General features: G+C 44.7%; 1 protein-coding gene across 6 annotated transcripts in view; it reads left to right on the top strand.

Moving 5' to 3' along the window:
• The window catches only part of KIF16B (kinesin family member 16B), a 307508-nt gene that overhangs the window by 75659 nt on the left and 204617 nt on the right, over positions 1–27232 (top strand). For all 6 annotated transcript variants that reach the window (XM_070800719.1, XM_070800718.1, XM_070800715.1 and 3 more), the window contains exon 12: positions 3308–3367. In XM_070800719.1, the coding sequence (XP_070656820.1) occupies positions 3308–3367 (60 nt within the window). The remainder of the gene's footprint in view (positions 1–3307; positions 3368–27232) is intronic.

Raw genomic sequence — 27232 nt, 5'->3', positions numbered from 1 at the left:
AGCAGATTGAGAAAGAAAATAGGATTCTGTTGGCAAAGCTCTTTCAAGAATACACAGTATTGAAGATACAAATCAAGAGTGTAGTTAGGAACTTGTTGACACTTCCTGGGTAATTATGCTGATTAATTTGCTGATAATAGCATTAGTGAAAACATTAGTTTTTTAACCCCTGTTTTTCTCTTGACATTTTGTATTTTGGTACTTCAGATTTTAATTTTGAGGACTTTGATGGATGTGTCTGGATTGTGTGTGTTCATCACTCAGTTGTATCCAACTCTTTGTTATCCTGTGGACTGTCCCAGCCCGCTGGCTCCTCTGTCCCTGAAATTCTCCAGGCAAAGAATACTAGAGTGGGTTGCCATTCTTTCTTCAGGGGATCTTCCTGACCTAGGGATTGAACCCAGGTTTTCTGCATTGCAGGCAGAGTCTTTACCATCTGAGCCACCAGGGAAACCCTTGATGTGTCTGAATATAGTCTTAAATTATTTCTTACTGATAGTTTTCAGGAATACCTAGCAAGTTAATAGAAACCAATAAACATTTTAATTTGAATTGTTATACATGTGCGGACAGACGTGACTCTTGTTAACAACATTTTCTAAATTTTCATCTCTTCCTTTGCTGACCTTTTAAAATTGTTTGCCATCCACTTGGCTGTAAATCTTATCACCTGGTCACATTGTGAGAGGTGCTATCAGACTTTGCATTTTTTTTTTTTCTTGAATTTTAAAAATGAAGATTATTTGGTTTAAATTCAGTGGTAAAAGAAACCGAAGGCATACTTACAGTTCTTTGAAAGCTGGAATTATTTGATTGAATTGGAAAAGGATTAATTGGCTTACATTTCTTTAGGGAGAACTTACCTGTTGGTAAAATCCCAAAGCATGCTTTGTTAAATACTTGGTGTTTCTCAGATAAATTGCCAATGAGAATCTGTTAACTGATTATTATAAATTAGTAAATTCATCACCCCAGTCTCTTCTACGTCTGTAGGGAGAGAAGGTGTAGAAATATTCCCTCTCTGAAAGCTTTTCCAACACAAAAAGCCCTGTGACCCATGGGGTTGGCGTCACTTGAGTGATGAAAGGAGAGCCTGTGTGTGTGGCTGGTCCAGGGGGGCGGGCAGGACAGCCTTGCCTGACAAGTACCAGTGAGCACGAAAAGTTACAGAGGCTCAGTCCTATTTCTTCTCTTACTAAGAAGATGATAGACTTGACATTAATAACTAAAGAAGACGTGTGTATGTGCTTAGTCACTCAGTTGTGTCTGACTCTGTGACCCCCTGGACTGTAGCACACAGGCTCCTCTGTCTGTGGGGATTCTCCAGGCAAGAATACTGGAGTGGGTTGCCATGCCCTCCTCCAGTGGATCCTTCCAGCCCAGGGATCAAACCCAGGTCTCCTGCACTGCAGGCAGATTCTTTACAGTCTGAGCCACCAGGGAAGCCCAAGAATACTGGAGTGGGTAGGCTACTTCTCCAGGGGATCTTCCCAACCCAGGAATTGAACTGGGGTCTCCTGCATTGCAGGCATATTCTTTACCAGCTGAACTACCAGGGAAGCCCAGTTAAAGAAGATATATTTTTAAAACCTTTTGTTTTGTATTGGGGTATAGCTGATTAACAAACAGTGTTGTGATAGTTTCAGGTGAACAGTGAAGGGATTCAGCCGTACATACACATGTATGCATTCTCCCCCACACCCCCTCCCATCCAGGCTGCACATCACGCTGAGCAGAGTCCGCTGTGCTGTACAGCAGGTCCTTGCTGGTTATCCATTTTAAATACAGCAGTGTGTACACGTCCTTCCCAAGTGCCCTAACTACCCACCCTCCTCTCTCGCCCCAGCCTGCAACCATAAGTTCATTCTCCTTCTCTAAGCCTCTTCCTGTTTTGTAAATAAGTTTATTTGTATCATTTTAAGGAAGATATTTTATTTTTAAAAAAATGCTACCTTAGAACTCCTGTAGTTGTTTGCGGTAAGTGTTCTGTTGCTCAGCCGTGTCCAACCTTGTCCTAGCGACCCCAAGGACAGCAGCCCATTAGGCTCCTCTGTCCATGGGATTCTCCAGGCAAGAATGCTGGGGTGGGTTGCCATTTCCTTCTCCAGGGTGTTTGCGGTAAATCGAGGAGTAAAATGTCTAGCCGTTGAATGAACAAGGTGAGTGAGAGGTGTTTTGGTTTTGCTCTCGGATAAACTATCACTCCAGTCCCTCCTTTTTTGTCAGTAATGAACACAGCCTTTCTTGAAGGTTGCTGACTCACGTCCTTTCTGTTTATGATACCTAAGGCCTGTGGAAAGCATCTTCCTCTTAGCATTGAGCACGTAATCCAGTGTATGCTGTGCTTCCACTTTGACCTGGTTGAACAGGGTAACTTACTGGTAGGGAGACCAGTCAGGTGAACTGGGATGGCGTCTGCTGCTGGGTGGGGAGGTGGCAGGAACACTGAAGGGCGGAAGGGAAGAGGCTTCGGGAGGGTGTGTGCCCCGCACTCCCCCAGCCCCGCGGAGGTCACTCGCTTTTAATCCGAAGTACATTCCTTTTGACAGAATTTTCCATTCTTTTTTTCTACCTCTCAATCAGGTATCACTTTACTTCTTAATGACTCACTCACTCAGGTCATTAAAAAAGTTGTGTGGAACTAGCAGAGTATTTTCATTAACTGAGAAGCTATTTCCAACTGTGCTGTGTTTGACAGTGGGGGATATTTTCTCCCTTAAGTTACTGCAGACTGGAAAGAAGCTGATTATTATCAAAAAGATATTTTTACCTTTACTAAGAGTCAGTTAAGGAGCTACCTTTAAAAAAAAAAGATAAAATGATATTTATAAACCTTATTAATTAGCTACAAAAGCAGATTATCTCCTAAAAGATAATGGCAGTTTCCAAGGTGATTTAATCATCACATCTAATTAGAAAGTAAAGTAAATCACCATTTCTTAGGACCTAAAGTATAATCAGGAAAAATTAACCCATGTAATGGGATGGTGGCATCTTTGAACGTGTAATTTTGGTTAATATCCAAGGAAGCAGCTTTTATTTAAGTGCACCTTGAAAAAGACTGCTGTAAAGCTCTAGGCAGCTTGACAGATTTTTTTTCTGTTCTTTCCTTTGCCGTAATGTAGGTTGTAGGGTGAGATCAGCTAGTTTGATTTATATTTGGTAATGGTACTCTGCAGCATTGCTATCTAATTTAAAAAGGTATAGTATGTTCTTCTATAATCTATAAAAGTTTGAAAACTTTCAAAAGAAAATCACAGTAATTTTTTTATAGAGCAATGACGTTTATATTTTTTTTTTCTTTTAGGTTCAAGAATTGACCAAGGAATGGACAAATAAGTGGAACGAAACCCAAAATATTTTGAAAGTAAGGACTGTAAAAAGGTGTCATAATCTTACTGTGCTTGCTTCAGTAGGTAAACTCCTTCCTTTCTCTGTCAAACGTGGCACTTGTGTGCTTTGTTGGGCTGGGACTCTGGTTGGATTTTAAAGGAACAGAAAAGGGAGCTATTAGCCATTAAAGCTGTGTGTTTAGAGACGGTGCTCATACTTAAGGCATTTCCTCTCACTTGTGGAGTTTTTTCCATTTTTGACTCAACATATGTTAAATTCCGTTTAATATTCAAGGGCTCCCACTTTGTCTTTCTGCTTTTTGTTAAACTCAATATAAAAGCAATGTGTTTAAAAAAATGTGAAATGGATAGCCAGTGGGAGTTTGATGTGTGATGCAAGGCACCCAGAGCTGGTGCTCAGTGACAGCCCGGAGCCTTGGGGTGGAAAGGAAGGTAGGAACAGGGTTCAGGAGGGAGGGGACACGTGTGCGCCTGAGGCCGGTTCATGTTGATGGCGATGTATGGCAGAAACCATCACAATACTGTAAAGTAGTTATCCTCCAGTTAAGATACATGAATTACAAAAAAAAAACTTCCCTTGGCAATACTGTAGAGTATGTGTGTAGCGTGCTAGACTTCAGAAGTTTCCCAACTACTGATTTCCTACTGGAATTATTCTTTTCCTGTGTGTCTTAAAGGCTAGGCAGTGATGGGCTGTATTTTTGGCAAGATTCATGGTGAAAAGATGTCAGTAATAGCCTCCATGGTTCATACTTTATGCTTCAAAATACACGTTTCTTTGTGGTCCCATTTTTTTTGCTGAGTTGGTAGGAAACTTGTGTCATCTGTGGAGGATCAGCCATGTCAGGTTTGAGGTTCAGCCTGGAATTTCACGCTTTGATAGCGTCTGTCTGTCCTTACACATGAGAGAAGGTGATTCAGAGATGATTACTGAATCCTGGTTTTTTTTTAAGATCTGTGGAGGTAAAACTTTCCCAGAGGACTGAGGCCTCCCTTGAACATTGGTGAGGATGATGAGGTTTAGCTGTGTGTCTTTGCAGAACCCTGAGTTGGATGGCCTTCACGTGAGGAGGGAGCAGCAGGTGACCATTGCACAGGGTTGAAGGGGGAGCTTCTGAAGGCCTGGGATAGCCACTGAGCTACTCGGTCTGAGAGTGGGGTCTGCATCATCTTATGAAAGCTTCCTTGTACCATATAGGCAGCCTGGCCTGCTCTGGGGGCTACAACGCTTATTGCTCATGAGCAGAGTTGAGCTGTAGTCCTCAGTAGCCGTGGATCGTGGTGGTCCCAGAGACATTCTTTCCAGCTCTGAAAAGGGCTGCAGTAAGTAAGACTTCTACATCCAGAATTTCTTTGCTTTCCTCCTGATGATGATGATAGCGTCATGTTATTTTAAGGTACTTTCTCAGTGTTTGTTTTGTTGAGAGGTTTTCGTGCAGGAAAACTGAGCAAAGACTTTAGTTGCATTTCTTGAGAGTTGGGTGGGAATAAGCTCGGGCAGAGATGAAACTATTCATCATCGTCTCTGTTGCACCCGTTTGGAGGTGTCGGGCTGCAGCCCCAGTGTTAAGAAGCCTGATTGTTGGACCGTTCATGGCATGATATATACTTTCCTCAGCAAATTTGCCCGAGAGGACTAAAATCTGCTGCACATAAGAAAAAGAGAAATCAAGTCATTAGCTATTTGCAAAGCCACTGGTGTGCGTTGTGCCTTATAGCACAGGAGGCGGTGCAGCAGTGAACGCGAAGATGTCAGCCCACCCTTGCTGCCGGGTCTCTCTTTGTCACTCTGCTGGGGGTTTTATAATAGCGCTGCAGAGCTGTCCACACTGAGAGTCACCATGGTGAACCCCTGAACCTTTTCTGATGCTTTTTATCCAAATGTTATTCTGGACCCTGAAGCTAAATAAATCCTCTTCCAATTTCAGCTCTGTTTTTCATAAATCTCACTATTTTTATCTTTTATTAACTTTTGAGATGAGAAGACTAGCGAGGTGTTATGTGCTCAGTGTTGAAAGTTATGAAAAGGGCTCATGATGTTTCAGATTTTTCCCTTCTTTTGACCCAGCAAGCCCTTTTTAGATCTCTCTACTGGTGTCTGTGTTTTAAACCCGTAGTTGCTTTCTGCTCACGTTTGGTATTTTAAGAGCTGTCTTCATCTCTTATTGGAAGACAGCACCTGAGGGCTGAGGTGAAGAAAACGGCTACTCAGATGCTTTTGAAAACATTCTTTGGAAACTGACGGGGAAAGAGATTGCTTTGCGATGAGTTTGTGTCTGTTCAGTTTGTGAATCTTCCTGGTATTTTTGCTGCCCGAATGTTCCTTCATCAGCTCTTGTTCCAGTCATGCTACAGAGAACCCAGTCCAGTCCAGTGGCTTAAAACAACATGCCCTGTCCCTCGTGCCTGTGCATGTTGGCTGCGTGGCTGGTCTGGCTGGGTTTGGATTCAGGCTTTGGGTGGGTTCCAGGTCAGTCTCTCACTCTCTGGGACTAGCTGGTTGTCCTAGGAATGGTGTGTGGTCATGGCCAATGTAGAATCAGGCACACCTGGTCTCGCAAGCACATTTCAAGCATCTCCTCATATCGTGATGGAAGCAAGTCTGAACAGAAAGTCAAGGGGGTGGGGTGAAGTGTATTTCCCCCTCGGGGCTGTGGCAAGGGTATAAAGGTGTAATCTTGCTTTGAGATCAGTGGTTTAATCGACCTGTGCCCCTGATAAAATACGAATCTTCAATTCTGGGACCTTGTTTTTCCACTGCATTTGCTTGTTTCTAGAGATGAGCCCAGTGAGACAGTAGATTCCCAGTATCATCTCCACCATAGTGCTGATTGTTTACTTTGCCGACTTGTCAGTATCATCCCTTCTAAGCCCTGAATCCTGAACATCCAAGGAGAGACCTTTGGAGAGAAGACTGAGAGTGAAACTGTCTGGGGGACTGAAGGGCGATACAGGATGCTTCAGTGCCTCTTGGCACACTAGGAGCTGGCCTTGTGGCGTTTTCTTTCCTGAGCTCTCAGGCGCTAAGAAACTCAGACGCTCAGAGTGACTTTGTCCCCTTCTTTGTGATCTGGTCTGGGGCCTTCCTTGCTGGGGATGAGTGAAGTCTCAGGCGTGTTGAGTGGGGTGAAGAGGGGATGAAAGGTGCTCTGATGAGATGCTGGGTGTTTGAAGCTGGGCACGTGACGCCGTGGTGATAATTGCACGAGCCTGGGGCTTTGACCTTCCAGCTCCATCTCAGGCTTCAGTTCTCTTCCCGAGTCACTCGTGGGTTGTGACACTTACCCACAGGGTCATGTCCCCTCATCCCCAGCTTGAAAGTCAGGGTGGATGGCAACCTCTTCCTTATACCCAGGTCATGAGGCGAGAGGTGATAAAGTGCTTGGGATTAGGATGCAAGTAGCTGATGACAGTGTAAAGTGTGTTGACCTTGAAGAGACATTTCTTAGGTGGGTAGTAATGTGGGCTTTATCATCCTCTGCCGCTCACACTGTATATCCATTCTTTTGCCTGTTAATCTCGCTTCCTCATTTTCATTAATCTTCATTTCTAGAAATTAAAGTCTAGACCCCCTTGTTGGTCCCCAGAGGCACTGAGCTCCTTCCCAGTTCCATAGTTGCATCTGCCTTTAGTTCCTGGTCTCCCCCCACCTGGCCAGAGGCCTCGCTGGTCCCTGTCCGCACTGGGTGTTGGGTTCTGGGATCTCCCGGCCTTTGCCTGTGCTGCTCCATCATCTCAGGTCCTCCCCTTTCCACGCCCATCAGAATCCACCATGAAGCTCTTTCTGATCCCTCTTCTCTCCCACTTTTCAGGTGGAATGATTTTATCTTCCTCTGGCTTTTGGTTCTGTCTCTTTCACAGCATTCATCATAATTGGAGTTTGGTGATCTTGGTTTCTCCCTCTAAGCAGGAGCAGGACCTGGGCTCGGACTATGTCCTTATCATTCTGTGTCCCAGCTCCTAGAAACTCAACTGTTTCTCACAGAGCAGGCGTACAGTGAAAACTTACTGGTAGTAGTAGTATCAGGGAACTAAAGCAAAATCTTTATATTAGTTTGCTAGGACTATCAGACAGAGAAGGCAATGGCACCCCACTCCAGTACTCCTGCCTGGAAAATCCCAAGGATGGAGGAGCCTGGTAGGCTGCAGTCCATGGGGTCGCTAAGAGTTGGACACGACTGAGTGACTTCACTTTCACTGTTCACTTTCATGCATTGGAGAAGGAAATGGCAACCCACTCCAGTGTTCTTGCCTGGAGAATCCCAGGGACGGGGGAGCCTGGTGGGCTGCCGTCTCTGGGGTCACACAGAGTCAGACATGACTGAAGCGACTTAGCAGCAGCAGCAGGACTATCAGAACATCCCAGACTTGAGGCCTAAGCAGCAGACATTTATTTGCTTGCAGTCCTGGAGGCGAGAAGACCAAGATCAAGGTCTCACTAGAGTAGGCTTGTCCTGAAGCCTCCCTCTCTCCTTGGCTTATGAACACTGCCTGCCCTCTGGGCCTCATGTGGCCTTCTCTCTGTGTGCCTGTGGCCCTGGTCACCCTCTGCAGCCTAATCTCCTTTTCTTGTAAAGACATTGGTCAGATTGGACTAGGGCTCAGCCCCATGGCTTCTATTTTAACATAATTATCTGTTTAAGGGCTATATCTCCGAAAACAACCACATCCTGAGATACTGGGGCTCCGGGGTTCAGCATTTGAGCTTTTAGGGGGACACATTTCAGCTCGTAACAGCCATGACCCGCACACACCCGTGAGCTAGCGGGGAAGGTAATGCGGCGTGTTGTGCAGGCAGCAGCCCTGCGCTGGAGCTCCTGCCTGTGCATTCCATCCTGTTTTCCTTATTCCATTTGAAAGGCTCATAGGCGACTGTGTTCTTCATCCTTGGAAGGAATGTGGCCGCGTTCCTGTTGATTACAGTCCGGTTCATCCCTGGGTCAGTTAGGTTTTGCCGCTCCGTGTATGGTTCCTGGACCAGCAGCATCAGTATCGTCCGTGTGCTGGTTGGAAGCGCAGGCGCTCTGTCTCACCGCGGGCTCTGAAGTCGGAACCTGTGTGTTAATAAGATGTCCGGCTGACGCGTCCGCACGTCCCAGTGTGTATTGGACCTGAAAAGCTGGGGCAGGAAAGGTGAGGCCATTCTGGACTCTCTTGCCCTCAGTCCGGGTTTTCCCTTCTCCTGCTCTGGCCTGTATCGTGGGGAGCTACCGAGCGGGCTGCCCTGTGCCCAGTGAGCTTTGCTGTGAGGGGTTGGAGGGAGGAACCAGACCTCTCTCATGCCATTTCCTTGAAGAATCCCTGGCGTGGTACCGCCTGGCGATACAGCCCTGACTTCCAGAATCTCCTCCTGACCTGCCCCTCCTCCTGGGGCGGTGCTGGTTTCCTGGCCTTGTCAGCTTGTGATTGGCCTCACCAGCTCCACCGGCTGCCCAGCTCTGCCATCAGCAGGGTAACCAGCTCCCTGTCTTAAAGTCCCCAGGGATGTGAACACCTGGCATTTCTGTCTGATGCTGGGCACTGCCAGCTGCTCAGAATCTTCGGCTGCCCCAGTGCGTTTTTCATTCTGGCTGAACTTGTCTTTAGCTGCGGTAACTGTTGGCTCTTGGAACTTAATGTCATGATGAATTGGCTTCTACCAGGCCTGGGGTCGCTGCGTTCCCAGGGCATTCATGTCAGCCCCTCTTTCCATGGCTTCCACGTGGCATCGGCTGCTTTGTATTTGGGATGGTTTATAAGGGGACTACTTAATATCCTGCCCTTCTGGCCTGGCTTTGTACGTCTTACTGCTGATGAATTTTTTCAACTCACGCGGAATCCCTCCATCTATTGACCCCTCACCCCCACCCCCTCTCCCCCCAGCCCCATCCAGTATGCACCTTTTTAGTTTGCTCAGGATGCATTTTCGTTTCTCTGTTCTAACGTCTTCTAAATGATTAAAATGGAACTTTCAGAGGTAGTTTTTAATCTGACTTTATCATCTGACTTCCAAATAACGCGTTGAGCTCTGTGCTTCGGAATAAGTCGCAGCCAGCGTGGGCCGCATGGGCAGCTCTCGGGCATCGGGCAGCTGGCCTGGCAGAAGGGCCCATGGCTCTGTCTGTGCAGGTCTGTCCAGGGCCCGGCTGCCGCGCGGATGCTCACAGCCCGGAGGGTATGTTCTGTTGAATCCCGCAGCAGGGGTTATTCTTCCCAGTTCTCAGCAAACAGGGTCCCCTCCTTACTGCAGGCGTGTCCTTGGATTCTCTAGCGCGTGACCAGCTTGTGTTCTCACGGCCCTCTCGGGCCATCTGACTGGTTTGGCATGGGGTGTGGGGAGGGAGCAGGCTGCTCACATGCAGAGGCTGTCCCTGCAGAGGCTTGTCCTTGAAAAGTGGGTGATGTGTTGAATTAAAGTGTCTTTTTTTTTTTTTCCCCTAGGCATTTGGAGTTTTTTCTTACGATAATGTTGAATTGAATTGGAGGATGGTACATACTTGAATCTACATCATGATGCGTTCCTAACACATGATTTCAGCTTAACTTGTGCCAGTGTCTTAAGATTCTGTCTCTGAAGAGGCAGGAGTATCTCACACATTGACGGAGAAATTTTTTTTGTTGTTGTTCTTTCAGAATGTTTTGACTAATAAGAAATAGAGTAATATGAAATTGGAATCCTTGACTGGCTTTAGATTTTCTGAGTTCAAATTTCTTGGAGAGGCATACTTTAAACCAACTTATTTCCATTTTATGATAGAATCTATCAGCTGAACTTTTGTCTCTGGAAGATTACAGAAACCTATCAAAGAATTTCCTCCTGCTGTCTGCGGTTTTCCATTTCACGGAGGAGACGTGTGCTGGGGAGGGTAATGGATATGGAGGGAGCGCGGATTCCTGGGGCTGATGCTGGGCAGGCTTGACGCCAGCCAGGTCATGGACCTCTGAATTCCTGCTGCACAGGGCCCTGGATGTTCTGGTTTCTAGATAACCCATGGACAAACCAGTGGAGAGGTGACATCTTCTGTGGCCGGTGTCTCCATTTGTATCAGTTAAACTTGACCTCTTCCTGGTATAAGAACTGAACCTGGGGGTAGCTCTAGGATAGCATTCTGTTTACAGGCATTGATTTTGCTCAGCTTTCAGATGAAAGAGGAGACAACTCTTTCAGCGATGCGTCACCCTCCTTATTAGCAACCATCTGGGGATTTGATGGTTCAAAATTCTGACCTTAGACAGTCACACGTACTGATTGCAACTTTATGAGAGAAATTGTTTGTCTCCCTGCTTCAGTGTGCAGACTGATGTGAATGAGTCTGTGTCTGGACAGAAGTTAACTGTCAGTACCCCTGGTGCGAAGCCCCTTGTCTTTTTGTAGTGCATTCACACATACTGCCTTGCTGGCTGGTTCTCAGTCTGAAGCAAGAGGAAAAAGACATTCAGTTCAGTTCAGTTCAGTCGCTCAGTCGGGTCCGACTCTTTGCAACCCCATGAATCGCAGCACGCCAGGCCTCCCTGTCCATCACCAACTTCTGGAGTTCACTGAGACTCACGTCCATCGAGTCAGTGATGCCATCCAGCCATCTCATCCTCTGTCTTTGACTCCATCCCTTCATTCTTTCTGGAGTTATTTCTCCACTGATCTCCAGTAGCATACTGGGCACCTACTGAACTGGGGAGTTCCTCTTTCAGTATCCTATCATTTTGCCTTTTCATACTGTTCATGGGGTTCTCAAGGCAAGAATACTGAAGTGGTTTGCCATTCCCTTCTCCAGTGGACCACATTCTGTCAGATCTCTCCACCATGACCCGCCCGTCTTGGGTTGCTCCATGGGCATGGTTTAGTTTCATTGAGTTAGACAAGGCTTACTGCTCTTTATATATTAATGGTACGCAGTTGCTAGTTTGTTGACTTCTCTGGTTGTTAATTTCGATCAGACTCTTGTGTTCTCTGCTTTCTAAAGTTCTACTTTTGTACCTGTTTTTTTTTTTTTAATATAAAAGGCAAAGTAATCAAGTTCATTGTGCTCTGAAACCGGGGTTTGATAATTAATAGAGGAGATGACTGTCGGTGCCTTCGCGCTGGAGGTTGATTGAGGATGTGGCAGAGTCAGAGGCTCAGCGAGCTGTTCTCAGGACCAGCTCTGATGCTGTTAGTAATGCCAGTGCTACCTTATTTTCTGTGGCAGTTTTCATCTTGAAGGAGCTGCTCATAAATAAAAGTATTGCAAGTGTATGTAGGTTCTTACTTTTGAATAACGTTTCTTGGAACAGAAGGCTCAGAAATAAGTCAAATGCGCCCTGTTAAATGTTGGAACCACGTGATAAATTATTTTGAATACATAGGGGATTTTCCTTCTGATGTTTTGCAGTGAGGCATGCACGCTGACGGGCTCTTACTGCATATTTATAGCTGCAGTCAGGGAGGAAAGGATTGCCTTGGTCATATGGAAGTAATGGTTTATGTGCACCTGAGCTCTCTGGAGGTGCTGAACTGTAGGAACTTGGTTTTGTTGGCAGGAAAGCTTAAACAGTGACCATTTCATGGTACAATCAGTTTATTGTTCCTGTCACCCAGAAACACACTTAACTCCCCTTGGAGGAGTCCTCGGAGTTGTGAGTCTGCAGAGGAGCGAGGAGGTGGTCCTCCTCCTGCCTGGCTTGATGCCTGTGTCTGTGCATACCCTAACCTTGGTCCCTTTGACCTTTCTGTGTCTCAGAATCTCTCTGTGAGATGCAGACAGTAATACTACCTGTCGTATGAGGTGAGTCCAGCGCATAGTCAGTATTGTAAGCATTACAGTAATATTGGCCAGTTCTTCCTTTATTTTTCTTATTGAGGTACTGTTGACATCTAACATTGTATTAGTTTCAAGTGTACAACATAACAGTTCAGTGTTTGTGTGTTTTGCGAAGTGATCACCACAGTAAACATAGTTAACATTCTTCAGCATCATTTCTTGTTTTTTTTTTTCACATAATGAGAACCTTTAAGATCTACTCTCTTAGCAACTTTCAAACATGCAAGAGGTTTTATTAACTGTTCATTGCATCCCCAGGACTTATTAATCTTATAGCTGAAAGTCTGTACCTTTTGACCATGTTCACTTATTCCACTTCACATTACCACCCTGTGTAAAAAAGTGTGAAAGTGAAAGTTGTTTAGTCATGTTCAACTCTGCGACCCCGTGGACTGTAGCCCGCCAGGCTCCTGTGTCCATGAAATTCTCCAGGCAAGAATACTGGAGTGGGTTGCTATGTCTTCCTCCAAGCGTCTTCCCAACCCAGGGATTGAACCCCGTCTCGTGCATTGGAGGCAGATTCTTGACTGTCTGAGCCACCACTGGCAGCCACCAAACCACTAATCTGTGAGATCAGGTTTTTTTTTTTTTTTCAGATTTCACATATAGTTCACCATTTTTTTCTTGTTTTATTTTCTCAAAATCCATCTTTTCCAAATCCATATGTAAAACTGGCTTGACAATAATATATGTCTTCTCATTGGCCAGAAAAATCAGAAATTATATATACGCAAACTTTTTTTAAAAAGTATAGTTTTATGCAGCTACAATGGGGCATTACTTATAAGGCATTTTATTATATAGTGTTTTATGTTTGTTTGTTAATTTCAAATAACAGAAAACCCAGTTCCAGACTGGCTTATACGGTAAAAGAGTGGTGGTCAGGTGGTAGGGTGGGGTTTAGGCATGGTTTGATCAGGGCAACGGCTCTGCTTCTCTGGACTGTTCTTGGTTGTGCCTTTGTGGTGTAATGACTTCATCTTTAGGCTCTCGGAATGGCCGGGTGAGAGCAGCAACGATAGCTTTGTACTTACCCACCACACCATCTAAATTCAGAGAGTCTGGGTTCAGAGTCTCCAGCCAAGTTCTGAGGTTTGCACTGATTGAATGATGTATTTGTGAACCAGTCCCTGGGGCCTTGTGCTGACTGGCTTAGGCCAGGATTATCTCTGCCGGTCACTCTGATAAAGAGAATGGGTTACGCGGATTGGTCGAGGTGAACCAGGGGCCACCTTTGCGCTGGGGTGAGATTACGGTAGCTGCTGGGCACTGTTGGAGCAGGGGGTACAGGTGGATCCTGGTGATACCATCCATGTTTTCCACTGGAGACCCAGAACCTGGTCACTTATACTGTGAAATATACATTGTGAAATATATTCAGGGCAAATAGAAGATGTAGTGTAGTGAAGTATTCTTTTATTTCTTGAAAAGTGAAAGTGTCAATCGCTCAGTCATGTTTGATTCTCTGTGACCCAGTGGACTGTAGCCTGCCATGCTCCTCTGTCTATGGAATTCTCTAGGCAAGAATATTGGAGTGAGTAGCCATCCCCTTCTCCAGGGCATCTTCCTGACTCAGGGATTTGAACCGTCTGAACTTCAGAGAAAATATTTTCAGCCACTTCCTTTCTGACTCAGAAGTCCCGTGTCTGGCCGGGAGACTGTGAAAGGCCCCTGGGTATCTATACCCTCGTGGGAACATTCCACGCAGGAGAAGTCAGCCTTCTCTGGTATTAGAATTGAAGGGTGGCACACAGTGGATTCCATGTGTTTAAGCATATTTCCCTTCCTTTTCTAGACTGATTATGTGATTTTAAAAAGAGCTCTAAATGAGCGCCTGTTCTCTTCTTTGGCTTTTTGCATGTGGTTTTAAATTTGGCTTCATTTCCCGTCAACCCCTTTAACTTGATGTTTCCCAGCCCAGCCTGCCTAGCAACCGTTGCTATGAGCAGCGAGTTGGCACTGCCCTCCATCTGGAGCACAACGGCAGGTTTTAGGAGATTACTGTTCCTTAGCATCTGGGTTGATTTTGCCTTTGCATCATTTAAGGATGACCGTTTCTCCAAACTCCAGGCGCTAGAGTTCCAAGTCTCTTAGCAGAAGTGCTGGTTTTAGAAAGTATGTATCTGTAAGACAGGATCATTAGCCATGGGCAGATACTGAAAAACAAATATGGACCTAGGTTGTGTGTGAATATTTATTACCAGGATATTCTGATACTTGCAAGGGGGGAGGTGGTTATAGATTTGTACTATCTTTTATAATACTTTATATTAATAACATTGGCTTTACCAGCTAAGAACAGCCTTCCCGAGAAGTTGTCTGAGGGTCATACATGAGAGGAGTGATTTCCTAACAGCTGTGATTTCTCCTTGGAAGACAAGCCACATGAACGTCAACAAAGATGCTCATTTTCTTCTAGATCGAATCTACTCTGTATCAGTGTATTCTATTTAGGCTTTCCTGTCCTTGCTATTAAAGTAAAAATTACACTGGCATTTCCAGAGGATTAAGGGACTGAAATGAAACCACAGAACTTGCTATGATGCTGTTTCAGTCGCCAAGTCCAGTTTCTTATCCAAAGCAACATAAGTACCAGTTATTCCGTACTTCATACCAGTTGATTTTCCATAGGGAAGTGTTTTCAGCTCAGAATTTCTTGGGGGCCTTTTTAAAAGACCATTTTCTGGGCTCTCCAGTGTCATGGAATGAGAGTTGTGGGGGATGATACCCCCAAATCTCTTTTTTTAAACAGTAGCCTGGAGCCTCACAGGAGTAGGGACCCACAGGCCTAGAAAGCACATCTTGATATGTTTATCATATGGGCGAAGGCTCCCAGAAGAAAGTGGCCCGTGTCACTTCTTGCAGAGTTTTATAGTCCCCAAATTGCACACTCGTGCAAGTGTTTGGAGATGTTGGGTGATGGCATTTGAAAAGACGTTTCAACTGAGTCGATTATTTATCGTTAAATAAGGTGGTCTGTTCACAGGACCTTTTTAAAAAACCTCACACAGGCGTTTGAATTTAGTTTTTAATTGAGATTCAGCATACACAAAGTATGTACATTTGAAATGTGCGCCTTGTTGAACTTATAAAAAAGCGCATGTCTGAAGCATCCAGCTCATTTGCTGTCACCTGTGTGTGTGTCTCCCTCTAACCCACACCCAGGTCAAGATGCAGACTGTTTCCTGCTCCCAGGGGTTCCCTCTTGTCCCTCCCTGGTCAGCCACTTCTTGTCCTCATCTTCCAGAGGTGTTCAGACAACTCTTAGGTAGAGGAGTGTTGGCTGTCCCTGAGCTTCCTGCAGCATATTCTGTGTTTGTTTCTGTCTTCTTTCATGCAGGCTGTTGTCTTTAAGATTCATCCATGCTTTGTTTAGCAGTAGTTTCTACTTTATTATGCGACTGTACTGCACTCTATTCATTCTCCTGTTGGTTAGCTCCATTTGGGTGGTTAGCTCCAGTGTTTTGGTTATTATCTAGGAGCATACGGAAACGTGTTTTGTTGGGTGTGTACATTCAGCGGGCCCCCCCCTTTTCTGGCTTCCAAACCTGGTAAGAATTTGGCTACATATACATCTGGCCAGTATTGATGATCAGAGTGCCCCCGATCCAAAGGTCCCTTATCTCTATCCAGGTGACTCTCAGCGTGGTCTGGGCCACAGAGCAGAGGACCCCCTGCCCCAGTGGGTCAGGTCTGGACCTGGCAGGAGCATCTCCCTCACCCCCGGTCCTCTAGCAACAGATGTTTGCCTTTAGTCTGTGTGGGTTCCTCATGTAATATTTGTTTTTTTCTGTTGTCATCTGAATATAGTCTAACTGGGTGGGTAACACAAATTCTAATTTCTGTAGATTTTTAGAATGATAATTTTGAAGGTCTTCAGTGAGTTGAATACATTCTTTGTGGATTTTTTTTTCCCCTGCAAGTCCTCTTTTCTCACAGCTAGATATTTGATGATTTGTTTTCTATAAAGCTATAATATTATGGTATGTCTGGTTTTCCTTTGCTCAACTCCGAGGTCCAGAAGGTAGAGACATGTTTAAATTGTTTTTGGACTCTCTTAAATTGCCTTGCATTTAATATTATTAATGATAATATTAATAGGGATAATAGTGGGTAATATTTACTGCACTCTTACTGTGTGCCAGGCATTGTTCTAAGCCAGCACTGTTTAGTAGAAATGTGATGCAAGCCATGTATGGGAGTTTAAATTTTCTAATAGCCACATTTAAAAAGAAACAGCTGAAATTGATTTTAACAGTACATCTTATTTAACCCGTTATATAAAAAACTTACCACTTGACATATAATCAATATAAAAATTATTAGTGAGGAATATAATTTTTAAAATAAGTCTTTAACATGACCTAAATTTGCAGTACCTTTGCATTTGTAGTACCTCTCAACTCGGTGTGAAATTTACATTGGATGCGTTTGATCTGTATTTTGATTTTATGAAATTTACAGTTGAAAAGTAGATGCTCATTGCAAACTGTGTTCCAAACACATTTAAAAGTTTTCCAGTCGCTCAGCTGAGCACAGTTTAAAACTTAAACCAGTGGGTCGTTAGCTGCGTCTCGAATGTTTGATGGCCACACAGATGGACGACTTTAAATATTGTTTGCATTAAGTTGTTCTCCTCTGCTCAGCAACCTTGTGCAAGGTGGAAGAGTATTTATTTTCTCACTTTGCAGACAAGGAAACTGAGGCCCAGAGGGTACTCAGTTAAGGAAGGAGTAGATGAGGTCGGAATTTGAACCCTGTCTCAAAGTTGGCTCGCGACACCATTCTGCTGTCTGGTTCTTAATTGTTCCAAACTGACCTTTTAATTCCCGTGTTCTAATTTATTGCCTTTTTTGTGTGTGTGTCTTTCTCTGACCTTTGTCTTTTTTGCTTTTTTATGTTTTAAAGATTGATGGAAAAAAGTTGTCTGAAAAAGGGATACTTTATTTGCCGTGAATTTGGTTGTTCATCGGTGTTTTAAAAACCAACACAGGTGGTGGCCACTGTTTCCGCACCATCTGCTCTGTTATCTCCATAAATGTCAAGACAAGATTTGCTTTCTCTGAAATAATGGCTCAGGTTTCCTTTTGTGTTTTGTAATGCCCTGTCTTTAATCAGGACTCTGATGCTTTTTATTTCTACCACCGTTGGGCGTAGTCATTTCTTCTGCCTTGGCTCTTTTCTAGTCTTTTTCTATAAACAGTCATGATTATTTCTCTGGGTATCATTTTTTTTCCTGATATGTTATTTGCATTTGTTCTTATGTTAATGACTTCTCTGAGCATCTTTCAGATTCTTCTTTGAACTATATTCAACCAGCTGGGTGTTCTTGTCTCCCTTTGTAGGTAATATTTTACTTTATATGAGACTTGCTTTTATACAAGTGTTCTATTGCTCTTCACTGCAGTGGTGGTTTGTTTATAAAACAGAGATCTGAAATGTGCTCTTTGCAAGGAAAAGTAGTCCAGACATGCAAAGTGTTCCCTTTTTAAGTGCGGCGTAGGAGGAAGGGAAGTGTGGGGTTCAGTGGTAGTCTTGCTGTATTTCACCCACAGTCGGTGTGCTGTGTTCCCCGTCTCTGCAGGATTGTCTTCTCCTCCCCTCTCTCTGAGGTCCCTTCTGCTGTGGATATTGTGTGCACCTGTCGCCTTTCACTGCTTATCTCATTTGAATGAAATGGACAACAGCTGTGTCCTTTCTTGAGCTCTTACCCATTCAGGGTGGTTGCTCAATTCATTCTTTTGAAATATCTTGACCATTTTATAATTAGTTGTCTTAATTGAGGTGACCCAGCTTTTACACTTGAATTTATCCTTAACTAGTTCTCGGACTTTGAGCAAATTATTCTGTCTCGGTCTCTCTCTGTCTCAGTTTTTTTCAGTCATGACCAGGTGGGTGGTGAGGTGAGCTCTCAGGATTCCTTCTGTTTGAGAAGGATGTGGGTTCTTTCTCAGGAGGCTGCATGGAATTTTCCCTGTGGGTCGCCTGTCCTGGCTATGGGCCCCTTCCCCGTTTCTGTCTTCAGGGGTCCCCGATGGTTTCGTCTTGCTCCACTTGCTGGGGGAATTCTTTTGTTTGGGGCCACTCTTCCTTTGTGACTGTACCCTGGGAGCTGTTCTCAGTCTGGGCGTTTATGTGTCACATGTGTGTGCACAATGCACAAACGGTGAGTGTCCTGCCTGATGGATTTGCACAGACTGAAGGCACCCATGCAGCCCGTGTCTGGGTGAAGAAGCGGAACGTGCTCAGCCCCTGGGTGTCCCGACCATGCCCTCTTCCAGTCATCACTGCCCTCAAGAAAGATGTCTGGCTTGATTTGAGAGAAGAGTGTTGAAACATGTATATTACCGTATGTAAAACAGATGACCAGAGCAAGTTCCATGCATGAAGCAGGACACCCAAAGCCCGTGCTCTGGGACAACCCAGAGGGGAGGGATAGGTTGAGGAGGGGGTTGGGAGGGGGCTTCAGGAATGGGGGGATACGTGTACCTGTGGCCGATTCATGTTGAGGTATGGCAGAAACCATCACTGTAGTGTAAAGTAATTAGCCTCCAATTAAAATTAATTAAAAAAATAAAAACACAGTTTGGCTTATCCTGCTTTTAAACTTTATGTGTAAGGAACCATACAGAACATAGTTTTTGGTTTTTTTTGTAACTGGCTTTATTTGCTCTGCATTATGTTTGTGAGATCCATTTCTTTTTTTGCAATTTTGCGTTTATTTTCATTGTTGTATAATATTATATAATGTGTAACGTGGCTATATCACAGATTATTCATTATCTCTTTGAATTTGGGTTGTTGACTGGTTTGGGCTGTTAGGAATACTGCTGCTGTGAACCTTCTTGTCCACGCCGTGAACGAATGTACACATTTCTCTTGGGTGTCTGCCTAGGAGAAGAATTGCTGTGTTGTAGAGCAGGTGTCTGCTCCTCTTTAGTAGGTAGTGAAAATGGTTTTCCAAAGTTGTTGTACCATTTACACTCCTGCCTGCCATGTGTGAGAGGGCCAGTTGTCTCACCTCCTCCCCAACATTTGCTGTTTTCTATCTTTTGGGGCCATTTTCATTAGTGTGCAGTGGTATCACGTGGTGGTTCTGTTTTGAATTTCCTGATGATGGTATTAAAAATTAAAACAAACTTACCATCATTTTTAATTAGCTTCATTTCTCAGATGCCTTTGCCTTAGAACTCGTCATCAAGCGCATTGTCCTCGCGTTTTCTGTCCTCCATCGCTGGGCACTGCTCCAGCCTTCTCCAGCTCCCCTGTTTATCCATAAACTAGCTCTTCACTGCCTCCCACCACCTCCCCGCACCCCCCAGTCCTGGAGAGCTGTCACTCATTCAGACAGCAGCTCGTCACAAATGCCCATTGAGGGGAGCTCCCTCCTGAGATACTGGGGGGATACCAGTGCAATGATCTGGAACCGACCTGAATCTTGCCGGGGGCGGCGGGGGGGGGGGGTCTTCCAGATGCAACTCACCAAATTTCCCTGTCTTTGTGGAGTTTGACTGCCCCTCCTTCTGGTCTCCCCACCCCAACAGGTCACTTTATCTGCTCTTCTAAGATAGAACTGTTACTTTTAGCTAGGTCAGCATTCTTTCTGAAAAGTTAGAGTAATAAACATAATTGTAGTTGGAAACTCCAGACAGATTTAAATCAGTTACATCCTCATCCTCAGCTTAGCCTTTTCAATAAACATTCCCTGTACACTAAAGAAAGATCTCAGTTTTTCTGGTGGCAAAACTTCACTTGATCAGAATGTTTGTGAACATCCTGGTTTAGTGACAAAGCCCACTTGAATTATGTGAGTTATGAAAAGCTTAATTAAAAGGATTCAGCATTCCTTATGGTTTAGAATATACAAGGCCTCAGTGAATGCTATCTCTGTGGGGTCTCTGGGTCCTGGTGTGCAGAAGAAGGTTTTGTGTGAGGCCTCCAAGCGTCTCTGGCGGGTATGGAGTTAGATTCTGAACGAGATTTCGCCCGTCCCACCATCTTGCTGAGGCTTCCCCTTTGCCCTTGGGTGTGTTGGGGGATCCAACATTCTCCTGTCGATGGTTGCTCAGCAGTGAGTTGTAAGTTTGAAGTTCTCGCAGGAGAAGATGAGCACACGTCCTTCTTCTCTGCCATCTTGTCTCTCCAGAAAACAGCAAATGTTGGGGAGGAGTGAATGCAGTTTAATATGTCCTTGATCAAGCTCAAGCTGTTGTCGGTGTTTAGTTGCGAACTTGTGTCCGACTCTTTGCCACCCCATGGACTGCAGCCCGCCAGGCTCTTCTGTCATGGGATTCTCCAGGCAAGAATACTGAAGTGGGTTGCTATTTTGTTCTCCAGGGGAATCTTCCCAACCCAGGTATTGAACCCGTGTCTCCTGCATTGGCAAGTGGAGTCTTTATTGCTGAGCTACCAGGGAGATACCTTTATATACTGCACAGTGATTTCACTTCAAATCTCCTTTGTTGAGTCTTAGTTTGTCCTGAATTTCTTAAAAGTGCTGTGTCATTGCCTGTGATTTAACTAATTTTAAAAAATTCTCCTAGATTGTAAAGATCATCTTGTTCATAGAGCACAGAACATAGCACAAACAACCCAAGAAAGAATTTAGGTGAAACTCTTCCCTCATCTCACAAAAGAAAAACTTTTTATTTTAATGAGGAATTTGAAGCCACGAGAAATTAAATGAGTTGTTTTTGATGTTCTAGAGTTAGAAGCAGGGCTAGACTGGGTTTTTTCCTCCTAATCCAGTGCTGCTTAATTATATCTTACTTATCTTTTTAAATGGTTTCCAAATGCCTAGATTCTTAATTCCAAAGTGGTGCTTTACTTTGATAAAGAGACTATGGCTGGCCCACATCTTTTAGAATAATTTTAATATGTAAAATCTGGAGACAAGATTTAGCCCATGGCATATTTAAATCAGCAAGCCATCCTATAATGGGCTTCATCTGCATTTAAATTATTCTCCTTCAGAGATTTTTGAAGTTGGTTTTGAATAAATGGCTTGTATTATATTATTGTTACATTAAGCCGGAGTGCTTTTTGGTTAATTTTAAGAGGAGTCTTTTAATGTCTGCAGAATCTCCTAACTTCCCAGTCTGCTATTGGTAAATAAAGTTATGTTTGCATTTAAAACAAAATATTGGAGAACAGAGTGATTTCTTCCCCTCAAACAATTGTGTCTTCTCAATGGGTTAATCTTACGAGATACTTTAAATTGGGGGTTAGAAGACAATTGAAAATCAGCAATTCCAGTTATGGAAAAAGCGATATATTTTTGAATTACACATACTCTGATTTTATAGTAGGCGGTTATCGTTATAGTAATTGGAAGGCATAGGGCTCCACAGTGTATTTCCGTTTCTCAGCACTAGATGTCACTAGAGATAGGAAGAACCAGCTCTCCTCCCGTCTTTAATTCCAGGGTCTTTGGTAGTGAAAGGACTCGGCAGGTATTGCTAAGTGGACTGGCGCCTATTTACTGGTTTCTGGATAGAGTCTGAGCGAGCTAACTGTGAAGAGTTTACTAGAAGGAATGTCTTTTTGCAGCCTCCTTTGGAATTAATGCTGAAAGATGTAAATATGAACCCTCATATATTTGGAGGTTATTTTCTCAATTTTTAAAATAGTTTTTCCAAAGTTGCCTCAAATCACTGGATACTATCTTATAGGTAAAAGATATATTTTTTAAATCTGGGTACTAGGTAGTCATTTTGACTAGCTTGCATTAGAAAGCTTTATTTGTCATTTATTTGTATTTATTTGTTTGCTGATATTTGCCCCTTAAAGGATTTTTCTTCTTTTACCTCACATTTTCCTCATTTTCAGCTTTTTGTTTTCCTTTTTCAGTTAATTAATCTTTTTCAGCTCCGGAAGTTCTGAAGAGAATTAAAACATAGACCCCCTTGCCTCATTCTGCCCAATTGTATGTCTGACCATATTTACTTCAGCAAAGTAACCTTGACTCTGGGGATTGTGGCTGCAGCTTTTTCCTCTTTGGTTTCTCCTGGTTTGTGAAGCCAAGAAGTTTGATAGATAATCAGAGTGAATTTTCTCCCAGCTCGTTCCTCGTTTCTATAGAAACAGGAGGAAGGAGACAGCCATCCTCGGTGACTGAGAGGCAGTGGAGACTGAGAGTTAAGGACTTGAACACTTGAGTTCAGTTGCGTGGAATCCAGTCTCAGCTTTGTCAGTTGCTGGCTCTGTGACCTTGGGCAGCTTAACTTCTCAGTGCTTCAGCTTCCTCATCTGTGAAAGAGAGGTGATGGTACTTATCTCCTCAGGTCGTTATGAGGATTCAATGAGTTGCTTGTGAAGGCGGGCTTCCCTGGTGGCTCAGTGATAAAGAATCCACCTGCAGTGCAGGGGACGCAGGTTCGATCCCTGGGTTGGGAAGATCCCCTGGAGGAGGAAATGGCAACCCACTCCAGTATCCTTGCCTGGAGAATCCCGTGGAGAGGAGCCTGACGAGCGACAGTCCGTGGGGGTCGCAAAAAGTTGAACACAACTAGGTGACTGAGCACTTGTGAAGGCATTGAAAGGGGTGCTTGGCAATAATGTCTTAGGGCTTGTTAGGTAAAGAACTTTAGTTTCAGGCACTCTGTGGGCAAATTTATAAAATTATAAATAAATAATCTACAGTATCTCCAGTTTAACTAGGGAGGGACAAAGATGAATTTTTTTTGTTTTCTCTTAGAGTCTTCTCTTAGAAGAGTCTAGGGACAAACTGTGAACGGCTTTGTTGTCTTTTTGTCCATCATGGAACATTTTTGAGCACCTGCTTGGCGAGATGGATTGTGTGAACATGAATAAGACACTTTCCATCTGTTGGGGAGACCAAACTTCAAACAAATAGTGAGATAAACTGTTACAGGTTCTAGGTTAATAAGAGTTAACTCTATCAGGGAGGCATTTGACTGCAGATAACGGTACCCTTAGTGCAGAGAAAAGGTGCCTTAAGCCAGCGGAGGATTGTTGGTTTTCCCCTCCCTGGATGAGGATGACAGAGCTGGGCTGCTGCTGCTGGGGGTTCAGTGGTTTGTCCAGAACCAAGGTCTGTGAAATTCCATTGGTCTTTCTCTCAGTAGCTTCGAGACAGTTTATGCAACTACATAATCACGTGAAATTTAGTTAGGAGGCCTGGGAATGGCAGCGGGGTGTGTCTTTGCAGAGTTTATCCCTCTCTTCAGCCCCGCTTCTGTCTTGCTGGGGAGCTGCGCCGCGGGGCCCCTTCTGCCTGGGCTGGGAATAATGTCTTCAGCTGGGAACCCTGCCATCTCTAACAAAACTGGGATTTTGCCCAGGAGGAAGAACGGGAAAGCAGAAGGCAGTTTTGACCACAAGCGCTTGCGGGACCCTGTTCAAAGCGCTCTACAGGTGGTAGTAATTGGTTGCAATCTTGTAACAGTCCTACTATGTGAATGCTGATGGCTCTGTTTCAGGAGGTGGAGACGAGTTGATAAGAAACTTGTCACACAGCTAACAAGTGAGCCGGCCACCCGGAAATGAGTCTTAGGATTGGTGGAGGCACAGGAGCCCTTGGTCAACAGGTCAAGCCTTCTGGAAGACTGCCGGGGTCCTGCCCCGGCTGATCCAGGGTATTCGAAGCGGGGACGGCGTCAGCGACCTATTTATTTAAATATTTTATCAAAGATATAGAGTAATAGGATGAGGATAGCTCAGTAGGAAAATTCAGTGGAGAAAAGAGGCTGAGTAGCTTGGTTTACGCGGGAGACCAATAAAACTTCAAGACAAGAAGTTTGCACCACTTACGTAGGCCGCAGGCGTCCTTCCGTTCTCCCGAAGGAGAGGAGACACTGAGGCCTCCTCGGTCGGATCTTAGAAGCCCAGGCATAATTAGTAAGCATGGCGGGTTCCGCGCTCCAGATGGAGACTCAACCAGAGTGAGAGAGAGAGCGACATGGGGAGACCAGTATTTCGAGAAACTGATCCCAATTCTTTATTTTCCATGGTCTACTTTTATACACTGAGATGTTATGCAAAAGTCACACAGGGTCAGCAGTCCTGACTTTTATCAAAGTTAGGTGCTTCATACAAATGTATACAGAGGTCTTAGGGGTGTTACATCATCTTCTGGCCAGGGGGGCCTGCTGACAATTTATGACCCTCTCCTTGTGACAACAGTCAGTCAACCAGGACACTTATTTCTCCAGGGGTGATTATTCTTAAAACAGACACCACCCAAATAAAGTTACATTCCTATAGGGTGACGGTGTAGTGGGTTTTAGTTAAGGAAAGAATTTACTTAGCCTAAGGTCTAACGTGATTAATATCAAAGGTTAATACTTATTTCTTCTATATATTCATTAATGTGTGTAAGGGCAGGGGATGTGGAGACTTAGCAACAAACATTGGCTCAACAAATGAAAAACCCTTCACCAACACAATTTCTAATCAGCCCATTATACTTATACTAATAGTTTTCTAACTTTTCTAAGGAACCTGTTTTTAGAAGGTTTAAAGCATCTCGTGCCTCTCACGGTTGGGAGGCTGTGAGCAATCACATGTGGCCAGACGAGCCTGTCAGGCAGGCTAGAGAACCTTCAGAGGAGTTTGTAGGTTGAAACACTCCTATCACGCCCAGGAATTATTATTAACTGGAGCTCTAGGTTAACTCCTTCTCCGAAAGAGGTGGTGGGGGACAGCCCCCCGTAAAGTCAGAGATGTAGGTGAGAGCACAAAGTAGTAAAGTAGGCAGGCTCTGGTTATGGGGGTAGATGCTCGAGGAGTTCCAGGGGGACTCCTGAGGCTCGATCCCGCCTTTGTGTATGTCGAGCCTCCTTCCTCATGACCTTTGTCATGGGCGGAGTACCTCACTCTGGCCCCCAACAGAAGATGATCAGAAAGTGTTCAGAGAGGAGTTGCCCTTGAAGGCAGTGTAGAATTAAGTAGCTGCTGGGAGTCCTGGGTGGGGTGATACAGGCTTCCTGATGGCCAGGGCTCAGATGAAGCCATTACCCTGGGGTATCGGGGCTTCCAGGGAGACTGAGTGGGCTAGGAGCAGGGGGGCAGGGGGATGGGGTCCCAAGCTGGAGAAGGAGTGTGTGTCAGGTCACGGGGATCTGAGTTGCCCCCCCTTTAAAGCTCTCACAGTTTCATCATTGCTTCAGGAAACATGTTCAGAGCTCATTGAAATTCTCAGTGTACATTCTGGAGACGTTTCCAGTTTAGTTTCATTATCTGAGCCATCAGTGAGTCTTTTGAAGTGTCTAAGTAGTATATTGAAATTTCTTACCCGTTTCTCTCATTTCACATTGAATTAATGGCGTAGAATATTTGAAATGGACGGGGCCCGAGAGCCGATCTTCTTCCACCCGTCCTGTGCCACGGTTGGGGCGTCTGGCACCTGAACCCAGGGAGTCAGTGTCTGAGTTTAGGTCAGAAAATAATCATCTGATTGTCCAGTGCCCTTCCACCAAGCAGGGTTTCCCGAGGTGTCTTCTCTAGTCCCTGTGCATCTTCTTCAGGTCCCCGATATTTGGGTGATCATGTCTAACTTGTGGTTATAACAAGGGTCCTCACCAGGACACTTGGATGTGCTTCTAGTCCTAGCCCTTAGTTGAGCTCTTGCTACAGAGCAGGCGCTCAGAACTGTTTGTTGATAGACTGTTCCAGTGTTAATATGGTTCCTTGGGGGAGGGGCACAATAACTCTTGTTCAGATAAACCTGGCAGTTCTGGGTGAAAAGAATTAAACAGGCTTGTTTATGAGCCTTGTGCTCTTGCGTCTGTAGCTCTGAGGGGCTGTGCACTTCAGATCCACTTTGTTCTGAGAATGGCTGTTTGGCCCCAAGCCAAATGTCCTTTTCCAGTTTTGTGTCCAGACTTTATGAAAACCTTGTAGCCTAAATGGATTCCTTAGAACGAAAGTGCTTTTTTATTCTTTTTAGGTTGCCTTTTGGTCTTTTGCTATTAAAATAGTGAAAATCTTTTTTTGTCGAAACTGTGTTGTATTAGAAGATAGTTACGTTCCAAAAATTGAGTGACGTACCATTTCTCAGAACTTGGACTCCTCTCTGTCTGTCAGATGCTGACCCTTAATCGTGGGTAGGTTCTGAGGTTGGCCGCCGAAACCTGTTTAGCTCACTGAACGAGGTGCTGAGATACTGACTTGGCCAGTCCTTAGGGCATCAGTGCATTGATGGCACATGGCCTGGGTCAGCAGGGCTGAATGCAGAGTCCATGGATCGATGACCAGCCCACTGAGGGATTCTGACTCTGCTCACAGCGTGTCAAGAGCACATAACATGATGCTGTCACGGGAACGTCGATGATACTGTGGTGCACGTCACGTGACAGGATTCGGGAAGTGTTTCCCCAGAGCGTACGAGAGTCCCTCCGTTCCAGAGATTGGCTTCGGCTCTTTACTTTTGTGCCAGAGCTTGTATCACACTGGACTTAACGTTATCCCCCAGCTCCCACTTGGTAGAGCTTGGTGGTTTAGAGCATCTACTCTGAGCCTGTGAGTTTGAGGTTGAACCGTGGCTTGGTCATTTGTGAATTTGGCCAATTACTTAATCTTGATAAGCTTCATTTTAGGGCAGTGAAGCTGTTCTATGATGGGACAGGTGTCAAAGACCCTAGAATATACAACACCAAGAGTGCAGACATTTTTCCCCCAGTCATGGCTGACCCTCTGAATCTCTTGACATTGTCTTTTGTAGAGCAGAAGTTTTGAATTTTAATGAAGTCCAACTTGAAGTTTCTTTCATTGGTATTGCCTTTGGTGTTGTGTCGGAAAAGTTATCACCATGGCAGAGGTCATCTAGGGTTTCTCCCATTTTATCTTCTAGGAGTTTGATAGTTTGTGCCTTACTTTTAGATCTGTGATCTGTTTCAAGTTCATTTTGGTGAAAGATTCCTTCATGGCCAGTGCCTCTGGACTGTGAACCTCACAGAGCCTCTCCATTGTCCTGTGTCCCCTTAGGTGGGGCAGGGTGGCTGGAGTGGGCTGGGGTTGTATGTTTCTCTTCCCACAGCAAGTTTGTTGTTCTTGTTTAGTCAGTAATTCATGTCCAACTCTTTTGTGACCCTGTGAACTATAAATAGCCCACCACGCTCCTCTGTCCATGGGGTTTCCCAG

The sequence above is a fragment of the Bos indicus genome, chromosome 13 (genome assembly GCF_029378745.1).
Source record: "Bos indicus isolate NIAB-ARS_2022 breed Sahiwal x Tharparkar chromosome 13, NIAB-ARS_B.indTharparkar_mat_pri_1.0, whole genome shotgun sequence".
Taxonomy (NCBI): Eukaryota; Metazoa; Chordata; class Mammalia; order Artiodactyla; family Bovidae; genus Bos; species Bos indicus.
The sequence above is the reverse complement of the archived record's forward strand: the minus strand, read 5'-3'. Positions and strand labels throughout refer to the sequence as shown.